General features: G+C 54.3%; 1 protein-coding gene across 3 annotated transcripts; it reads left to right on the top strand.

Moving 5' to 3' along the window:
• The first annotated feature begins 947 nt into the window (after nt 1-947).
• Nucleotides 948-11,353, top strand: Tnfaip2 (TNF alpha induced protein 2). Of its 3 annotated transcripts, none has more exons than XR_009382799.1 (13): nt 948-1,340; nt 3,639-4,011; nt 4,258-4,891; nt 6,519-6,633; nt 6,781-6,903; nt 7,053-7,153; nt 7,765-7,863; nt 8,285-8,408; nt 9,093-9,215; nt 9,450-9,605; nt 9,728-9,849; nt 10,369-10,585; nt 10,931-11,082. XR_009382799.1 is itself a non-coding variant. In XM_059279372.1 (13 exons), exons 3-13 carry the CDS (start codon nt 3,654-3,656, stop codon nt 11,070-11,072), a joined length of 2,097 nt encoding a protein of 698 aa, XP_059135355.1. In that variant the 5' UTR covers nt 951-1,340; nt 3,275-3,326; nt 3,639-3,653; the 3' UTR covers nt 11,073-11,353. The 3 variants fall into 3 exon arrangements, 2 of the variants coding, with proteins under 2 accessions (XP_059135355.1, XP_059135354.1); XM_059279372.1 differs by lacking the exon at nt 10,369-10,585 and adding an exon at nt 3,275-3,326 and having other exon boundaries at nt 951-1,340; nt 10,931-11,353; XM_059279371.1 differs by lacking the exon at nt 10,369-10,585 and having other exon boundaries at nt 951-1,340; nt 10,931-11,353.
• The last annotated feature ends 9,569 nt before the right edge of the window (nt 11,354-20,922 follow it).

Consider the following 20,922-nt stretch of genomic DNA (forward strand, 5'->3'; position numbering starts at 1 on the left):
GAACTCATAGAGGTCTGTCTGTCTGTTCTGCCTCCCCAGTCCTGGGGTCAAAGGTGTGCGTAACCATGCCCAGAAACCTTCTGTACTTGCAACCTGGCAAGAGACAGGACGGAGGCACATCTTAAACCTGGCACTTGGATGCCTGGTGGTGGTGGCACACACCTTTAATCCCAGCACTTGGGAGGCAGAGGCAGGCGGATCTCAGTGAGTTCGAGGCCAGCCTGGTCTACAGAGCGAGTTCCAGGAAAGCCAGGGCTACATAGAGAAACGCTGTCTCAAAAAACCAAAAAAAAAAAAAAAAAAAAAAAAAAAAAACAACCCAACTGGCACTTGGACAGTGCTCCCCAGGAGGAAGAGGAAGTTCTGAGTTTCCAGGGACAACCCCTAAACATAACCCCCCACTCAGCTGCCCTTCCCTCTCCCTTCAAAGCCCGGCTTAGGCTGGCAGGCGAAGAAAAGAGGACCCAAACAAAAGATGGGGAGGAGCTGAGCTCCAAGTAGAGGCAAAAAAGAAGCTGGTGTCTAGTGGGGGAAATTCCTGAGTGAGCCCATATTCCAGGGGGCAGAAATTCCTAGCGGGTGAAGCATCCCCCTTCCTACACTAGTCTACAACCCCACCCGCCCCAAGGCAGACCCTGAGAAAAAGCCTGCAGAAGGGAATCCTGAGGATCTGGCCCAAACTCCGCCTGAGAAAGCTTGTCAATCAATGGGAGCCCCGCAGGAGGAGTGTCTGTCATCTCGGCCTGTGTGACCTCTGGGCAAAGATGAAGGCTCCTCTAACACAAGGCTTGGTAATGAGAGGTCCCAGGACCGGCCGTGTGCCCAGCTGCCTTAGGACGCCTCCTCCAGGAAGCTTGCCTTCCAGGCTTCCATAGACTCGGAGGTGCTCAGAGGGGTAACAGCACGTGGCCGAGGCGTTGAGGTGGTAGAGGGCGCTCCCCACACCTAAGTAGGTGCTGACTGTGTGACGCGGAACAGCGGCTCTGGGCGTGCGCCCCTGCTTGGCAGCCAATCAGAGATCGTCGAAGGACAATGGCCCCGCGTCTAGCGGAACTTGTGGCCCCCGTGATACCCTTCCCTGCGCACACATACCCGGGCCACACTGGGCTAGCTCTGCCACCTTTTTTCCAGGCTGTTGGGAACAGCGAAGCGACCCCGCCCCCTCCCTCTCTACCGGCCCCGCCCCGCCCCCAGCTCTGGACTCGGGCTGGTCCTTGGCCTCCGCCCGCGGATTTTCCGCGGTTGCGGCTGGTGGGGGAGGCGGAGCCCGGGAGGGGCCTGCGACTATTTCAGGCTGTGCCCCGCCAGGGTCAGGACTAAGGCGTCCTGTCCCGGACACAGTAAGTGACCTCCACCGGCGTGCCCCTGTCCCTACCGCTCCGTGTAGCTTCCCCTCCGGTCCTGATCCAGAGTCTCCGACAGGACTCCCCGAGGGAATGGCCCCGAGTGGCCAAGAAGACGCGGGCGGGATATTCCGAGGTCCCTCGACCTCCAGCATACCCACTGGTAGGGACGTAGAGGTTTTACTCTGAACCCCTCGAGCCAGGGACCAGGTTCCCTGCGGGCAGCACAGGGCTCTCTCCGGAGAAACACAGGGTGTAGGGACCGGGACAAAAGCTAGGGACTCTCAGGTTCACAATAGGAAGGTCCCAGCACCCGCGGGATTCCCTGCCCGGTAGTCTCCAGTGGGGCCTGGGCACGCTCTCTTGTCTCCCGATCGATGAAATAGACAGTAGGTTGCAAGAGAGTCTCTGTGGACCAGGGGCATCTAGAATTAAGGTAGGTGACACCAGCTGCAGCCATTCCACGTGCCTCTGAGCAGGCCCCTTCCTGCCTCAGTGGGTCTAGCTGGGACTGGCGCTTTAAACATCACCCCATCACTCCTGCTCTCTGGGGAGCCCGCAGTCACAGGGACACGGGGGACTCACATCTGGTGCGAAGTTCCTGGCTTGTGATTTTGCCACATCTCCTGAGCAGCACTGTGAGTGGGAGGGCTCATCCCCATTTCACAAATGGCAAAACTGAGGCCTCCTGAGGAAGGGGGTTGTTTAGTCCTAACACTGGTGAGAGGTGTCTCTGAGCCCACAGCTGGTCTTCCCTCTGGTACCAACAGCCTCTGACACTGAAGGGCAACTGGGGCCAGACACTCGGGTTGGGGCTGTAGCTCCATCAACCAGACCAGCTTTTCTGGTCGTCTGTCATGCAAATAGGATAGGTTGGCACAGGCCCTAAACACTGCATGGCCCCAAGTGGAATTCTCAGGCCTCATGAGGTTAAAAGGAGAAGGATCTGTCTGTTCAGGGTACCTAGTGAGGATGATAAGAGCTGGGGTGGGGGAGCCCAGGCTTCCTGTCTAATCAGGGTGCTCTACCCATGCCCCAGTTACGCGACAAGCCCCTCAGGAAGTGGGCTGGACAGCCGAGCTGGTGGAGGCAGAGGGGACAGTGGCCTCATCTGAGCCTGTAGAGTCTGCTGTGCTTGGGACAAGCCCCTTCCACCGGCTGCTTCAGTTTCGTCTTTGTGGTGGTGGGTCTTCCCATTCGCCATCTAGGGCCGTTTTAGGGTCGCTCCATGTCATTTCGGCGAATTGAAGCTACAGCTTGGGGTGTGTATTCTTGGGGATGGGGCGGGCAGGCCACCTCCTGGTAATGGGTCACACCATTACCACAGAGGTTCCTGCCTGATTCTCCCTCTGGGCTAGTCATGCTTCCTCTGGGGGTCCACCATGCTCGGACAGTCCAGATACAACAGGGGATGTGGAGGACTGAGAAGCTGGTCCTTTGAGTCAGATGTTGTGGCTTCCAGGCTTAAGCTATTGACCACAAGGTTATTTTAAGCTAAATAACACCCTTTCTGGGGAGAGACTAGATGGGATGGACCGTCAGGAAGGGCATAGAAACAGAAACTTTTGTGAAGGTCATGTCACCCATTTGGAAGCAAGCAGAGTAAGGTGGAAACCAGGCAGTGTGGGTCCCACACTGAAGTTGCTGTGACTCCCGGCATCCCTGTTCCTTGCTGACATGTAAAAGGCTTCCTAGGGTCCTTTGCTCAGGGTCTGAGGTCCCCAATCCTAAGCCAGCATAGGGGACAGGCTCTATTCTTCTTGTGGTCCCAGTACAACAGTTGTGTTTTTGCTTGTGGTATATTTCTGTGGCCCCAAAGCTAGATAAGAACTGTGCAGGGAGGCAGAGGGAGGAGGCGGAGGCTGGTCTCAGTAGGAAGAGTAACCACTGCGTGGCTGTGAAATTTTTAGACCCATTCTTGTTGTCCCAAGGAATAGCAGCCTGAGTCCTGTCTCCTCACCAGAGTCTGATGGAGTCAGAAAGGTACTCACTTCTCATGTCCCCTTTCCCTCCAAGAAGCTGCACTGTCAAGGGAGGATTTGCTCTTGTGCAGAGACTGCCCCCTCAGTCTGGGAGGTCTGGGGCCTCCAGCCTCTTCCTTGCCTGGGGACACAAGCTGTGGGCACTGCAGCACCCATGGCCAAGGAGGGAGCAAGGCTGAGGGCCAGGAGATGGGGGTTCTGGTGGCCATCCAGGTGAAGGAGATGGAGCACTGTCAGGGCTGGGAGCTGGCTGTGCGCTCAGGCCTGGGGACCGTTCACACTGTTCTCTAAAGGCTGTGTTTCCAACCCACAGGCCTAAGCCAGGGCGATGTTGAAAATGGTGACTTTTTTCCAAGGTCTTCCTGGCCAACCGTCTGTGCCGGGGACCCTGGACTTCCCCGGGAGCCCCCAGAAGTCACGCTCCACGTCTGAGGCGGAACCAGAGGCCTCCATGTCAGAGGCTTCTTCCGAGGACCTGATGCTATCCCAGGAGGCTGGGACGGCTCGGGATGGGGAGGAGGAAGAGTCTGCAAAGAAGGAGAAGAAGAAGTCCAAAGGACTGGCCAACGTGTTCAGTGTCTTCACCAAAGGGAAGAAGAAGAAGAAGAAAAAGGACCAGCCCAGATTATCGGATCCTGAGGTCCAGCCCAAGTCCAGGCCCGACCTAGATGGTCCACCGCCCACAGGTAGGCTGTGGTGGTAGCTGGGGCTGGAGTAGCATGAAAGAGTCAGACCAGGTTTGGGAATGGTAGGGGCTCATAAACCACTCAGCTAGGACAGTGGGCAGGTGAGACAGCTAGGCGAGTCACTAGTGTAGGAGATGGGGTTCCCTGCTCGGGTCTTGTCTGGGACATTGGCATCCTCCCTGGGAGCTGAGCCTCCTCTTGTCCCCGGTGGGTTTGTCGGCCTAAAGGCGGGTTTCTGCACTGCAGTGGAGGAGCTCAAGGAGGCCCTGGAGAGTGGGCGGCTGGAGGCCGCATGGCAGGTGCTGGCACTGGAGCGGGAGCTGGAGGCTGAGGCAGCAGCGGCGAGCCGCAGGAGCAACGAGGAGCTGGTGCGGCAGCAGAGCAAGGTGGAGGCGCTGTACTTGCTGCTGCGCGACCAGGTGCTCAGGGTGCTGCGGCGGCCGCTGGAGGCGGCGCCCGAGAGGCTGCGCCAGGCGCTGGCCGTGGTGTCACAGCAGGAGCTTGAGGACCGTCGGGCGGCCGGGGCACCCGTGGCGGCGGTGCTGGTGGCCACGCGCCCCCGGCGCTGGCTGCAACTGTGGAGGGACAGTGTGGCGGAGGTGGCGGCGGAGCGTCTGGACGCGCAGCCAGCCGTGGTGCCCGAGGGCCGCTCGGAGGCCGAGACCAGGTTCCTGCACATGGGCTGCACCATGAAGGAGGACCTGGAGGCGGTGGTGGAGCGGCTGAAACCGCTGTTCCCTGCCGAGTTCAACGTTGTGCACACCTATGCCGAAAGCTACCACGCGCACTTCGCAGCCCAGCTGTGCACCTTGGCGCAGTTCGAGCTGTGTGAGAGGGACACCTACTTTCTGTTGCTCTGGGTGCTGAACCTCTACCCCAAGTGAGCTATGCCAGTGGATGGGATGGGTCTCCTCTGCGGGAAGGGGTGCTGAGACTCCAGGGGCAGACATTGTTGAGCTGAAAACCAGTGTCGGGGGTGAGGGGAGAGAGTTGGGAATTGCACCCAATGTTTTGGCTTTGTGCTTCAGTTTCCTGAACCTTTGCGGTTCTGCAGTTGGGGAAGGGAGGTACAGAAAAGGAGACTTCGTCATTCGTTCTCAAGGAGGTCTCCGATCTGAACAGGGATGAAACAGAGTAGGAGAGGCTGTGACAGATGCAGCTGGACACAGGGGAGGCCAGAGCACAGGGCTTGAGAGGACACCAGGTCTGGGGGAGTCAGGGAGTCTTCTGTATTGAGTCAGTTCACACTTTAATGGCTGTACAGTCAGGCAGGGAGGGGACAGAACACACAAGGAAGAAGTGGTAGGGAGGATGGTATTCTAGGAGAGTGACATTCTGGGAGCTGAGCAGAGATGCTATGTCATAACAACCCCTTGCAAGAGAGCTAGCAACTGTGGAGTGGCACTAGGTGTCCCTCATGGGGCAATCTCTGTCAGACAGTATCACCCTGGTGACCCATTGAGTTCTGGAGCCCCTCGGATGAGAGGCTGGAATATGCCAAAGGTGGGCAATTGGTACTCAGCTGGGCCCAGCCTCAGCATCCTTTGATTGGTCCAGACTTCATGGATCCCCAAATGGGCCTGTCATCCACACCAGCTGAGGGAGAGTGACTTGTGTTACAGGGTGGAAATGTTCACAGCGCTAGAGACCAGGGATTTGCATGGATTCCTCAGACCTGAGTGTATAGTCTACAGGAGGGGAGGCCGGGGACACAGACCGTGTGAGCAGCTTGAGAAGTGCTGAGCCAGCCTCCTGTGGGAGGGCCAGGGAAAGGACACGAGAGGGGTGGTAGGTGAAGAGCCAACAGGACATAGGGAAAACAGGCAGGGACTTCCAGAGACAGCTGGGCCCTGACCCGGTTCCTGCTAGTTTCTCCTGACTCACCAGGAAATGCCAGGCACTCAGGCTCCCTGCCTGGTCACCTTCCTGCCCCTGTGATACCTAGGGGTCTCCTGACTTGGGGCGCAGCAGGAAACTAAGGCTAGCCTGAACATGGAGTCCAAGGGAGGCATATTGAGACCTGTCCTGTGAGGACCAAAGTCTGACTCACATGCATCCAAACTGGGTGAAGGGCACAGAGTGGGTCATTCTTAATGTTCTAGGCAAACAAAAGGCCTTAGGCAGTGCCAGGGCTGGGCAGGTCCCCTGGGAACTCTGCAGCCACTTGAGGCACCAAGAGAGTTCTATAGGGCAGTTCCAGGGCAGCCTTTCCTGTTCAGCCACAAGGCTGGTCTGGTGGGGCTGGCTTTAGGGCCAGAGGCTGTGTCGTATCTGTGCAAAAGGGGAAGCCTGGTAGCCTAGAGGTCTGGGGAACTGGTTTAGAGCAGGAGGAATGGGGTGGTGGTGGTGGTGGTAAGAAGAGGCAGGATGACTCCAGCCTGAACTGTGGTCAGACCTGGGGAAGGGGGCGGGGCAGAAGATGCAGCAGTGTCTGCGGCTGGAGTGGGGGACTAAGCTGCTGGGGTGCTGCTGTCACTCTCTTCACGCCAGTGTCTCTCCGCCCACAGTGATATTCTGAACAGCCCTAAGTTGGCAAAGGAGCTACAGGGTATCAGGCTTGGGAGCCTCCTGCCCCCTAAGCAGATCAGGTTGCTGGAGGCGGTGTTCCTGTCCAATGAGGTGGTGAGTCCAAATGCTGGGGGCGGGGCCTGGGAGGGCAGAGTGGAGATAGAAGGGAAGAGCCCAGTCAGGACACAGCACGTGACAGACACTTCCAGATGAGCTTGGTGACAGGTTTAGTGCTACCAAGACCCGTGTCTTTTCCCCTAGACCAATGTGAAGTTACTGATGACCCGAGCCTTAGAGCTAGAGTCTCAGCGCTGGGCCCGGGATGTGGCTCCCCAGAGCCTGGATGGCCATTACCACAGTGAGCTGGCGATCGACATCATCCAGGTACCCCTAACTGCCCCCCTCAGGTGAACAGGGACAGCCACAGCTCACCTCTGATGACCCCCATGTTCTAGCATGCACCTCTCTCCCATGCTCTGCCCCTGCCCCAGTCCAGAGGGGCACCTGCTGTGCTTACCCGCTGCTCTCTGCAGATCGTCTTACAAGGCCTGGACAAGGCCGAGAACATCACTCCTGAAGTCGGGGTACAGATAAGACAGTTGCTTCTGGTGGAGCTGGCTGCACTACTGAGGAGGTAGGTGTGTCCACAGCACACGGGGTCCCCAGCACCTTAGGGTGGGGGGATTCAAGCTAAGTCAGTCCTGCCCTGCCCTGTCCTTGTCAACTACAGCCCAGGGTCTTCGGCCCCTGCCCCAATCCAGAGCACCAAGAGCCTCGGGTTGGGTGACCTCTACAGGAATCAGTACTTCCTGCCTTCACCATCATCAAAGCTCCCTAGCAGAGCAGTTTGGTAGCTTAAAAGAAGATGCACCATGAGGAATGGAGGCCCTGCTGCCCCTTCCCATGACATCCTCAGAATTATCTTGGTTTCCTCCCCCAATTCTGAAAACACCATCCACCATCAGACTGTGACACCCTTTGGCCTCTCAGTTACAGAGGGGCACTGAGGAAGAGGAGGGGCCTGGGGAAAGAAGGGGGACCCCACAGTCAGGTAGCACTTTCTCTGGAGCCCAAGCAGGGCTCTGTCCCTCTGGCCTCAGTTTCTGCAGCTTGTAATAGGATGTTTAGGAGCTTATGGCCCCTCCCTGGATCCTGGGGAGATCAACAACCGGCAGACTGAGAGGGAGTGGCTTCTGTTGTCCCAGTGTTTGCGCTGGTCCTGAAGATGCCCTTCTGTTTTATCAGCTACCAGCGCACCTTTGATGAATTCCTAGAGAAGAGCAAACTGCTGACAAATTACAGGGCCAACATCATCGCCAACATCAACAACTGCCTGTCCTTCCGGTGAGAGGATTGGGCAGATGTGCCCGATGGGAGGAGGGCAGACGGGGTGGAGCACAGAAGGGGAATCAAGGGTCACAAGGCAGTGAGGAAATGGTAGGGCTGGAGCAGCCGCAGCTCCGCAGCTCCGGGGTGGAGTGCTGAAGGAGTCAGCAGGATGCAATTGATTTACTAGTTTAGCTTTATAACAAATGGTGAAGCAGAAGACATGGCAAGCCAAGGTGGAGAGCTGGAGACCTGCCAAAGGCAGGAGGGAGGTGCCTGGGGCGTGGGCGTCCATGGAAGACTTGGACGGGATGCCACAGGGAGTGGGGGACTGCTGAGGGTCCTAGAGCAAAGACTAACTCAGGAAGACCAGTCCAAGGGTCGCTGCACAGCTGGAGGCTGGGCAGGCCGGCGTGACCTGCTTTCGTTCACTCTCCAGAACATCTGTGGAGCAGAAGTGGCAGATACCTCAAGATTCCCTGAACCACATGCTGGATCCCTTGAAAGATCTTAAGGCTCATGGCTTCGACACCCTGCTCCAGAGCCTGTTTTCAGACCTGAAGGTATCAGGAACCCCATTATAGGGCGCATCCTGAAGCCCGGCACAGGAGGGAGAGCAGAGAGAGGAGTAGAAGCCCCTGCCTCAGACCTGCAGGAGGCACAGATGGGGAGGTGCAGTGTTGCTGGGGATGTCCAAGTGGTGGGGGCCTGAAGTGCTCTCCAGCTGACCCACCCCACATCCTGGCTATGCCTTGGCCTGGAAGGACCACAAAGCTAGGAGCATCCGGAGAAGATTCATCCCCCACTCCCACCCCTGCCATTCCTGCTCCCAGTTCCTGGGGCTCAGGGCCCCTTAAAAAGCAGAGGAGTGGTTCCCTGCTCAACCTCAGGACTGGAGGTACAAAGGGCAGCCAGTGGGTATGGAAAGCCTATGGGGTGACCCTGGATGACCTGGCACAGGGCTTGTTTATGCAGGAATGTATTTATTTAAGAGGGAGGCAGTGGAAAAGACTGCAGGGCTACAGGCAGGCTGTCCTGGCTCTCCTGAGCCACAGCTGCGTGACCTTGGAAGAAGGGTACACACAGACTACCTCTGCTTCCGATCTGAGAGCAGGAACCTGAAGTTGGCCAGCTCCTGGAAAGCCCTTGGGACCCTACTGGTCATGAGTGTCTGTGTGAGGGTGTCTGTGCCTGGCTGCCCTTCCTTTCTGGGCGTGACCAGACATCCTGCCTCTCGCCTGTCCCAGCCACTGTTCAAGAAGTTCACACAGACCCGCTGGGCAACGCCAGTTGAGACCCTGGAGGAAATCATCACTACTGTGGGCATCAGGCTGCCTGAGTTCTCGGAACTGAAGGACTGTTTTCAGGAGGTGAGGGAGCTCAGGAGTGGGCCTGGGGATTGGCGCTGTCTGGACACCCACGCTAACCAGCAGTGTTTATCCCTCACACCCACATGTGTTTACACATGCGCACGGGGATGCAGGCACCCATGCTTACACTTCTGCCTCTACGTATTCCTGGGTTTTTGCCTTGGAAGCTTTAATTGAGGGGAGGAGATGAGCCTCTGTGGGTAGGTGTCAGTGGATCTCATTCTGCCTGCCTAGGAGCTCATGGGGGCCGTGCACCTGCACCTGGTGAAGGAGTACATCATCCGGCTCAGCAAACGGCGCGTGGTCCTCAAGACTGAGGAGCAGCAGCAGCAGCTGGCAAGGCACATCCTCGCCAATGCCGACGTCATTCAGCATTTCTGCACTCAGAATGTGAGCACACCCCACCCCACCCTGAACAAGCCCTGCAGCCTCTCCAAGCCCGGCCAGCTACCGCTCTCTTAGGACCCCTGGGGGAAAGGGACAACATCCTCCAACCTTCCCTCTGCCTCCAGGGCTCCAACGCAACCTGGCTGAACCAAGCCCTCCCTAGGCTCGCTGAGATCATTCACCTGCAAGATTCCAATGCCATTAAGATTGAAGTGGCCACATATGCCACCTTGTACCCTGACTTCAGGTGAGCACTAGAGGCCCTCGGGAACTGAGCAGCTGGTTTGTCCCTGCCAGGTCCCACTGTGCTCTGAACATGCTGGGACTAGAATCCCCTCATGACCCACTCAACTGCTAAGGCTCCACCAAGGTGGGATCATAATGTCTGATGCTCAGTCTGGGGGTGACTTGGGGGCATGTGCTTATGTCTTGCACCTCCTGTTCCTGGACCTAGTCTAAACTGTGGCTGACTCACCCCACCTATTCAATCATTATCTACGTATATTGACCCATATACATCCAAGCCCCCATTCGCCTATCTACTATCCATTAGTCTATGTACTTAGCACTCTCTGTCCATTCATATAGATATTCATCTTCCTATCTACCCACTTTCCCATGTAGTTATCCATCCATCCTTATGCTTAACCACCTCTCCACTCTTCCATTGATCCGTCTGTCCATCCTTCTAGTTATCCATCCATCTTTCTGTTTACCTACTCATCCACCTGTCATCCATCCAACCATCCCCCACCTTTCCGCGCAGATACTCATCCATCCTTCTTGCTTTCTCATCAACCCATCTGTCCACTGACCCCATCGCTTGTCCTCTCTGCTGGGATCGCACCAACAGTCATTCATCAGCATTCTAGACGCTGGACTCTATGCTGCTCTGTGTTCTGGGATACAGTGAAGTACAGGGCATGCTGGGTCTCAGCCCTCTTTCTGTAGCTTACATCCTGGTGAGGGCTAACCATGATGAGGTAACCAGGGAGAGGGAAAATTCCAAGTTATAGTAATCATCTTGAATTACAGGGAGTGCTGATCAGTGAAGGGCAAAGCCTTTTAGAGAGGTGACATTTAGCTGAAACCTGAGGTGGGGAGGAGTCAGCCACCTCAAAGATATGAGGAGAGACATTCTCGGGTAACAGTCAGTACGAAGGTCTGACAGGCTGGAGAGGGGAGGAGACAGAGAGGACAGGGCTGCCTACTGGGCAGAGCAGCTGGCTGCAGGTTCTGTGGCAGGGCCTGGAGTCAGGGCAGCCAGCACGGCTGTGAGCAGGGGTGTTTGTGACCAGTGGGGCTGACAGGATGCTCTCCTTTGCCAGCAAAGGCCACCTGAACGCCATCCTGGCCATCAAGGGAAATCTACTAAGCAGTGAAGTCAGGAGCATCCGGAATATACTGGACATCAACACAGGGGTGCAGGAGCCTTCCAGGCCCCTATTTTCACTTATAAAAGTTGGTTAACTTTTCCAAATGTCTGATGTGCTAATGAGCACGCAGCGAATGTCAGGCACCACCCCGGTTGGGGATGCTCAATGGCACTGGCACCGTGACCCATCACCAGCCTCCCACATTCTGCTGCTGTTTTTTCTCAGCCTTGGCTCTGGAACAAGACCTGGCAGCCAGGATTGGACATACCACTGTCCAGTGGGGCCCAGAACCCACTGTGGGCCATTGCCCTGTGAGCACGCAAGAATTTTCTCATAAACGATGGTTCATCTTGGGCGGACTGCCCCTACCTTCTACATTACAGTCTGTCTCCTAATGGTGCCCCCTCAGGTGGCTCTGAGTAGCCCCTTCAAGCTCCCTAGGACCAGTGACGAAGCCTCATCCTGATTTCTTCAGCCCGTGGGCTGCCATGAGATAGAGCTGAAAACGAAGAAGGAAAAGGTCATCTTTGTATCTGAGGCCTGGAAGGAGCCTTGTGGGATGCTGTGGCAGCGCTGGCATCAGAACCACTTCCATAGTGGCCCCTGACCCTGCAAGTAGCTCCTGGTACCACTCAGCCTGGAGGACCCACTCCTTCCCTCCCGTAGGCTGCCCCTGTGTGGGTAAAGCCCAAGGCCACCTGGGCTCTCTCAGGCCACACCTTCCCCCATGTAGGAATAAGCACCTCCTCAGGCCCACCCTCTGAAGTCTGGGCAGGAACCCAGGGGTCCGCCAAGTACTTGATCAGCTTCCTGTTGGTGTTTTGTACCATGTTTCCACACATCCACCGAGTGGGTTTGAACCACAACTTTGCTTACAGTTCTGCAAATTGTGAAATGTGACCCAGGCTTGGAATCTAGGTGTGGTCGGGGCCCATTGCTCCTGGAGGCCCCAGGGAAAATCATTTCCTGGGCTTCCCCAGTTTTTACATGCTACCCACATCTCTGGTCTGAGGCCCTTGTACCTTCAGAGCCAGGGACAGCTACTATGTCCTTCATGCCCCCCTCCCCAGTGTCTACTGCTTCTGATCCCGCTGTGATTTAGGACCCTGGTGATTGCACTGAATCTGCCTGGAGACTTATTAGCAGCCTTGATTCCAGCTGCAAATTTGATTCCTGTTTGACACATCACCCAGTAGTCATTGGCTCTGGGGACCAGTTGGTCCCACAGGGTCTACACCTGGAAAACAAGAACTTAATTTCCCATCATGCACCTGCTCCTCCACGGACCCTGCTCTTCTCTAGCTGTGAAAGTCCTTCTTAGCACTGACCCAGCCTTGATTATCCCTCATGGTTCAAGGCTAGGATTTGAAGCCTTCCTCCAGGCTTATCCCCTTTCCCAGGTACTTGCCTTACAAAACTGGCCAGGAATTGGCCAGTGCGAACAGTGCACAAAGGCCTTCATATTTTTGTAGATGTTAGCTTGTTTGATGACATTAATGTTTTTAATAATATATTTATAGTGTTGATTTCATATGTGTGTACCCAGGACAGAATTTAGGGTGTGTTTTTTTTTTTTTATAGCTTGATATAAAGCTGATTTCAAAAGTGGCTGTGGAGTGGTTTATTTGGAGAATTGCAGCATTGGGGCATGGGCTGGGGTAGCTCTAGCTGCTTCTTCAACCTCCTGTTGTCTGCAAACCCTGTCTTCTCTGGTTCTGGTTCATAGTCACAGTCCTGGCCTTCACCCCTTCCTGTCTTTTTGCCTATAAGCTGGCAACTGGTCACCCTGAGGATGGGGCTATGGAGGGCTGGCGGAAAGGTGCAATGTGGGCTGCCACTGTGTTAACTGCATGCTTGAACTCCAACAAGAGGCTCCTGGGTTATGTACAACTGGAAGGGCGTGATGGCCGCCTCCTCTGCACCCCAGTTCGGACCTAGGATTTGAGGCAGAGCTGAGTCTCTAGGGAAAAAAGAGGGCATGACAAACTCACTCCACAAAGTTCAGGAAGGATTCTAGGTGGTGAGGAGTTGGTGTCTCCCCCATAGCGGGACTGTGTGTGTGTGTGTGTGTGTGTGTGTGTGTGTGTGTGTGCGCTGCTGGAGAATTCCATGGGATGGGGATGGGATGACTCCCACCACAAAGTGGGAAGACAGGACGGCAGCCTTGCGCTGGTTTGAGTCTCCTTCACAGAGCCCACTGGGGCCAAAACATTCCTACCTTACCTGGGACCTTCCCGCTGAAGATAAGGGGAGACTAAACTGGGTCAGATGATCACACAGAGTACCCAAAGTGCCAGGTTACCGAGTGGAGGATGACAGTGTCTGGGTGACCCCAGTGGCTCCTGGCTCTTGGCGAGGATCAGGCCCACCTTGTCACCAGCCTAGATGCCGCTTGAGCTCTAAATCAGTCATTTCTCCAGGAAAATCCCACAAGAAGCAGGATTTGCCCCAGAGAGGGGAAGTGAGTCACTGGGCTTTAGGGCAGAGGCTCTGTACCTCAGGCCAGCAGGCTCCAGAACGCTGACACACGGGGAGAGGTCACTGCCTGATCCCATCTCTGCCATTGGAAGCAGAGTTCATCCACCAGGGCCCACGCTGAAGGGCTCATATCCCGGCTGCCTCCTGTTTTCAGAGGCCCACACAAACGCCAAGTAAGAAAATGGTTGAGAGCTAAATGCAACAGGGTGCCTGCCGGTGGAGTTGACTCCGGAAGGACCGAGGGGGCAACTCTAGCTGTGGCTTTATGGGGGGACTGGCTAAGAGAGAAGACTGTGGCAGAGATCCCAGACTTGTGGGGCCCCTAGCACAGACCTGGACTGAACGCCACTTGGACAAAAGTGGGCAGATGGGAGCTGGGGAGAGTCAGGCTGTAGGGGAAAGGTGGAGACTTGGGGGTGAAAGCAAGGCTCAGGAGGAGGTCTGCCAGGACAGGCCGGAAAGCAGTGAGAGACAAGCCAGGGTCGAGTTCATTCCAGCTGTAAGGGGAGGTGTTAGTTTTGAAGAGAAGATTTAGTGATGAAGGACCTCGCCCTGGATTCTCCAAGGACAGCCGCTGCAGCCCCCAGGAGCATCCATGTGATGCTGACCAGTTCCTTGAGTTCTCAGCTCCCAGGGATGTCAGCCACACACTCTCAGGGTGACACCCCAGCCCTGCCCTGATCTGCAACTGTAGCAGCTCCTGTCTCCATCACCAGGGTTCCCCTCTGTGACATAGGAGTCCCATCTCTGCCCTTGCTTACTCCTGTGACTGACTCCTCCACCTGCTGGGAGTCCTGTCCTTCAACACATCACTGTGCCAGAAACCCTCACCCCTCCACGCATGCCGCATTCTCCCTGCCAGCTGAGATCCCATGGTTCCTCGGTGAGAGCTTCTACCCAGCAAGCCCCTCCTGCCTCAGCTGTGCTCACTCTCTAGTAGGAACCCAACTCCGTCACTCATGGTCTACACTTGAGCACAGAACATAGCTGGAGAAAGCTGAGGCCGTGGTGTACCTGCTCCAACCAGATGCTGACTGTGGCTGGACCATCCTGCGCCAGAAATTCATAGCTCCTTTCCATCCCTATGTCTCCAGCAACACCTGCTTTCAGTCCCTCAATTGAGTGTGTAAGTATAAAATGCTAACAGCTAGATGTGGCTCAATCATGCAATCACCCCAGCTACACCCATAAGCAAATTCAAATGTACATTTATCTTCAATTGAATTTATTTGAGAGGCAGAATATGGCACATTGTTGTGTACTGTGCTCTCCCATGACATTATACAATGTGAATTTCCCAGTCAGCACAGAGGGACCTTCCTCTCTTTCTTCACAGGCCTCCATTGTTGGGTGTGCTGAGATAATTCCCAGCTGCCCATTGATGGGCACTTTGGGAGTTTCCAGTTTTTTGCTACGACAATGGAAGTGACTGGCATGATGTCCCTGTCATTTTGCATAATTGCTGGACTACAGATCAGAAAGCCCTAGAAAGGGCAAAGCTGGCTCCAGCTATGAGATCTGTCTGCTGGTCTCACACCCGCCTCCACAGGGCTGTGCTAAGATATCCTCAGAACAGTGCGAGAGAACTGGTACCCACGACCTTACCCAGGGCGTGATCATGACTCGAGTCTTGTAACGAGCCATAATCATTATAGACTTCTGTGATGATTTCTGCAGACTTCTCTTTTTTTTAAAAAAATATTTATTTATTTATTATGTATACAACATGTATGACTGCAGGCCAGAAGAGGGCACCAGATCTCATTACAGATGGTTGTGAGCCACCATGTGGTTGCTGGGAATTGAACTTGGGACCTCTGGAAGAGCAGTCAGTGCTCTTAACCCCTGAGCCATCTCTCCAGCCCTCTGCAGACTTCTCAAACTGAGCTTGGCTCAGTTCCTCCCCGAGTTCCCCAGGCTCTCAGCCCTCCAAGGCCCCCCAAGGCCTTCCTCACCCTGGAAGGAGCATCTCAGGCCACAGGCTGATGAATTGCTTTTAGCACAGAGACAACCCATCTCTGTCCACAGTCAGAGTCCTCCCTACCCCTCCTCTCTCCCCCGGGGAACTCAGTGGGTCTTCTCTGTCTCCTATTCTCGAGGCGGCAGGCTCAGAGAGAGGGGGACAGATGGCAGCTGCATGTAGAAAGGAGACAGTTCAGAGAGAAAGCACAGAGAGGGTACACACTGACCTCAGTGAAGCCTTCCTGAACTGAGGCAAGGGGGCAGCTCTAGGTTTATTAGCAGGACTAGTCTTGCTGTACTCTGGAGTCACCCCTGAGAATGATGAATCTCTGGGGTCCCAGTCCCCTGAGTCTGAGCCTGGGGGCGGGGGTAGTGCAGACACTAAACCTATGTTAAGGTCTGTGTGAGACAGAGTCCCTCTCCTGTATAGACAGCAGTTGTTATTGTAGGCCAACTATCAGGAGGAGGCAGGGGCGTTGGCAGCCAAGACCTGCTTTAGTGGGACACTCCTCCTGTGGGGTGGAGGAGTGTTGGAAGACGTGTGGGACTGCATGCACCTAGAGGCTAGACCTCCTGTAGCCAGGTGCCTCAGCAGGTCCTGGAGCTGATGAGAGGTCTCATCCCTGGGAGGCTGGCCTGGCCTGGACACATGATAGCAGGACGACTTCATTCATGGCAAGAAAGAGCAAGCCTATTGCGCTCTTCTAGTTCCTGCTTGAGTCACATTTGTTGATGTCCCCGGGCCACATGATCAAGTCCATATGCAAGAGTTGGAGAAAGGCTGTTTTATGAGGGGAGGTGCTGGAGTACTCTGTGACCATCTCTCCTGCTGGTTTACCACAGCCCATCTTGACTGCAGCTGTGCGCATTCCTTTCATGAACAAGATGTCTTCCCCTGCCTAGTTCCCCAAAGTTCCGTGTAATAGGGATCACAGCTGCCATCAACAACCCTGTGATCTCCATGGGACTGGGTGCTGAGCCTCAGCAAGGCTCCATGAATGAGGCCACACTTCCTTTTCTGCAGTACTGGGATGGAGCCCAGAACCTCAGTCCTCCACAGCACTCTAACACTGAGCTACATCCCAGACCCTTCTAAAAACAGTGTTTTGACTCTGAGACTCATTGACTTCCCCTGGCTGGCCTGGAGCTCATGATTCTCCTCTGCTCCCTGCCCAACCCCACCCCCACCCCTCTCTTTGTGTTTTTGGTTTTCTTTTTCGAGACAGGGTTTCTCTGTGTAACAGTCCTGGTTGTCCTGGAACTAACTCACTTTGTAGATCAGGCTGGCTTCAAACTCACAGAGATCTCCTGTGTCTGCCTCCCAAGTGCTGGGATTAAAGGTGTGTGCCACCACCGCCCAGATGCCTCTCTTGATCCAGGGACTTGTGAACTAAAAAGCCAAGTTGGATGACGGGACACACTTGACATTGAGTGGCCAGAGAGGGACAGGACAGGACGGCTGCTTTTGGTAATGTCATGAAGAAGGGCCAAAGACTCTTCCTCAGACCTTGTTTCCCAGCCCAGGAGAGGACAAGCCTCTCTAAGGCCTAGTGCTGTCCCCTGGGGTCCCTCTAGCTATTCTTCTGACACTTCCCTGTGCAGAGGGCTCTGCCTTAACAGGTGGCTCATGTCTGTGGCTTCCCTGGTCTTTGTGCCATCTCAAGCCAACCAAGAGGTGCCAGGACAGTGACCTGACAGGGAACGTCTAACGTAAGGTTCTGACATGGGTTGGAAACAAGGTATTGGCTACTGAAGAATAAAGGTATCTTGTAAATATGTGGGCATTGCAGCACACATCTTTAATCCCAGCACTCGAGAGTCAGAGACAGGCAGATCTCTTTGAGTTCAAGGCCATCCTGGTATACATAGTGATTTCTAGGTCAGCCAGGGCTATGTGATGAGACACTGTCTCAAAAATAGATATATAAATTAATTAAATTTAAGAGAGAGATATCTAAAACAAAACAAAACAACAACAACAGCCCCACAGGAATAGCAGAGCTAGGCCATGGCCACCAGCCCTGTGGGAGGCCAAGCTGCAGCCCCAGGCAGAAGTCAATGCTTCCAATCCTTCCAGCCTGCTGCACTCTTCTAGCTCCTGCTGGAGTCATGCACAGGCAGTAGCTGGGCAGAAAACTTGTTGCAAAGAGCCCTGAGGGAAGCAGTGGGAAGCTGTGCCCCTGACCAGCGTCCCAGTGAAAAAAGCTCTTTTATTCTTCATTGTCCCTCTAGCGCCCTCTGCTGCTGCTGAATATTACCAGTTATCAAGGGACGAGTCCCGGAACCTTGAGACAGGGCAAGCAGGGATAGGTGTGGAGCTGAGGGGCAGGGTAACCGGGGATAGGTGTGGAGCTGAGAGGCAGCACATTCCCTCTGCATCCTTTCACTTATATTCAACATCTCGTTCTTTTTGTTATCATATCTTACTATAGCCCAGGCTTACTTCAAACCCTCTATATAGTCCAGGATGACCTTGAACTCCCTATCTTCCTGTTTTTCTCCTAGTCTGCGCGGTGCCAGAGATCAACTCAGGAGCCTTGTACATACTACGCAAGTATTCTTCCAACCCAGTCATGGCCTTTCGTAATATCGCTACACAGGCCGAATCCATCCTTCCTCCAAACGAAGCCAAAGCAGGAAGTGTCACCTCACTTTCCCTTAGTGATGTCTCTTGCTGGGCTCCCCAAAATTGGTTGATGGAGTAAGATACAAAGAAGTTAAAATTGAAACAAATCAAGTCTTACTTAGTGACAACACCTAAAATTTCATGAGCCATAGTAAACTACAGGCATTTTCAAAAGATTGAGGCAAAGGGTCTGTTTGCGGAGAGCCAGGGTCTGTGGGGTATTTAAAAAAATATTTTATTTCTGTGTATGTGGGGGTGGTGTATGCCATGGCATGTGTGGAGGTCCAGGACAAACTAGGGTGAGTCTCCTCTCTTTTCTTTCTACTCCCGCCCCCAGCATGATCCACCTGTCTCTGCCTCCCAGGTGCTGAGATTAAAAGAGTGGGCCACTATGCCTGGCTCTTCTCTACGTCAGCCATGTAGGTTCCAGAGATCAAACTCAGGTCATCAGGTTTGGTGGCAAGCACCTTTACCCCCTGAGCCATCTTGCTAGCTCCAAAGGGAAATTTTAAAAGGCAAAATAAGATGTCTTGAAGTAATCCTCTTAGGCACAATGATTACTGGAAAAGCGACATAGCCCGGAGTCGCTGAGCAGACGTTCTTGCGGAAGTGTTCTTGTCTCGGGATTTGGTGGCCTTCGTGTGAGACTTTTTACCATCTTACTCAGGTGAATGCCTGCCAGAACCTCTCCCTTGTCATCTCTTGGATTTCATTAGGGTTGATAGCAAATTCATCTTGACTTTGGCAATTTTTGCAGAAATGTTTCAAGCCAGTAGAGCCATCTCATTCTAGACTCTTGGCGCATCATGAGCCCTCCACAGCCATGTGGTAGTATCATCCTTCAATTTAATGGGTTGTCCTTGTGCCCATAGTTGAGTGTACTCCTTGTGGAGACAAAGCCTTTCAAAGTGGTAGATTCAAGGCTTCAGGGACAAGAAGTCAACATCCTGCCCATAAGTGTAGGGATGCAAGGGTGTGGGGTGCAGGGGGTGTAGGGCGGGGGTTGGGGGGTGGGAGCGTGGAGGTGCAGGGGGATGCGGTGATGTGGGGCTGTCGGGGGTATGGAGATGTGGGGGTGTGGGGAGTGTGGGGCTGTGGAGTATGGAAATGCAGGGGTTTGGGGGTATGGGGGGTGTGGGAGCATGGGGGTGTGGGGGTATGGGGTGATTCCACCTCACCCCTGTCCCTGGCTTACTGCATTTTTGGCTGTGGAAATGCAACCGCAGTGATCTCTGCTCCAAAGCATGTGTGAAATCCTATAAAGTGGAGCCTCACCCTTCCTGGGTGTGCTGCCTGAATGGCCCCATTATCATGTCTTCAGAGTCACTCACCGGAATTCCAGTGAGACCCTGTGCTCCTGGGTGAAGGGGTAGGTGGTGAGACCAGTGAACCGCATGTCAGAAGCCCCTGCTGCTCTTACTTGGCAATGGAATGAATTCCTTAGTCAAAAACAATGGCCCATAGAATAGCAAGATGGTGGCTGAGAGGTCTGGTGAATCTGCAACCCAGGTGCCAGCATTACGGGCAGGGAAGGCCAATCCATTCCCAGCATATGTCTGCGCAAGGAAGACAGTGGTGCCCTTACCATGGATGTGGTCTGACATGCGACTGGCTGCCTCTGGGAATGGTGCCACCAGGGGCCATGGACTAGTCTCTGCCAAAGCCAAACCAGTCTGGGACACTCATCCCATGCCACTGAGCCAAGCGTAGGCTCTGTCCCAGTCACACAGCAAAGTTGATTCTGGTCCTTTGAGGAAACACTGGAAAATCTGGGAATTGTGTCTCCACATTTACCCTGATGTCCTGACTCTTGGCCCTTCAGAATGTGACCTTATTTGGACACAGTAATTGCCTAGGATGAGCACAGTGGGGTGAGCCCTCATCCAGTGACCAGTGTCCTTAGCAAACACAGAAATATGAACACAGAGAGAACAGCACCGGAAGCCGGCGACAGATGGAGGAGGTCTCCACAGGCCCATAAGTTCAGAGATTACTGGTAACCCACCCAAAGCCAAGAGAAGTGTGGAATGTATCTCCTTCACAATGTCAGGTGTGTGTGTGTGTGTGTGTGTGTGTGTGTGTGTGTGTGTGTGTGTGTGTGTATGTGTGTGTGTGAGGGTGGGGGGGTGGGGGGGTGTTTGAGACAGAGGTCTCACTATGTAGACCAGGTTGGCCCGGAACTCACAGACTTCTAGCCTTCAGAACTATGAGACAATAAACTCTGTCACTTAAGCCACCTCTTCACAGTGCTCTGTCCCAGCAAACCCCGGCCTTTCACACCGAGAGTGCCACAGAGCTTCAGCCTTTCAGTGGATTGGTAAGAGTGTCATCACCTTAAAACCCAATGCTCCGGAAACCAAGGGAGAAAGATGAGCTTTATTAAGGATGCCAGTAACCCGGAAAGGAGGCAGACTAATGCCCCACACCCACTGTGCCCAAGACTTAGTGAGGACTCACTAATGACCTGAGAGGATCAGGTCGGGGCTGTGCGCAGAAGGCGATCTTCCCTGGAGTTTGAACAGGAATGTCTGGTGTTTTGACACTGGCCGGAAGTGACGCTTGCCTAGTGACCTCCTAGTCTTATCTTGACAGCAAGACACTCAGGAATGCGGACCAAAGCCATATCCTGGGAGGGAAAAAGGAACAGGCATAAGGCAAGATGGAGCCACAGATGGCAACAGCCTGTCACAACACTTCCGGCTAATCAGATCCAATCAGGAAACCACATCAATGTGGTGAACTCCTGTGGTGTTTTCAGAAGGTTCAGATGAGGTCAGTTCGTAGAGGCACAAGTAGAAGAACTGATGTGGGCGAGGAGCTGATTAATCCCGACCCAGGCTAATGGATACAGAATTTGGATTCACAGGATGAAAGGTTC

Source organism: Peromyscus eremicus, chromosome 14, assembly GCF_949786415.1.
Source record: "Peromyscus eremicus chromosome 14, PerEre_H2_v1, whole genome shotgun sequence".
Classification (NCBI taxonomy): Eukaryota; Metazoa; Chordata; class Mammalia; order Rodentia; family Cricetidae; genus Peromyscus; species Peromyscus eremicus.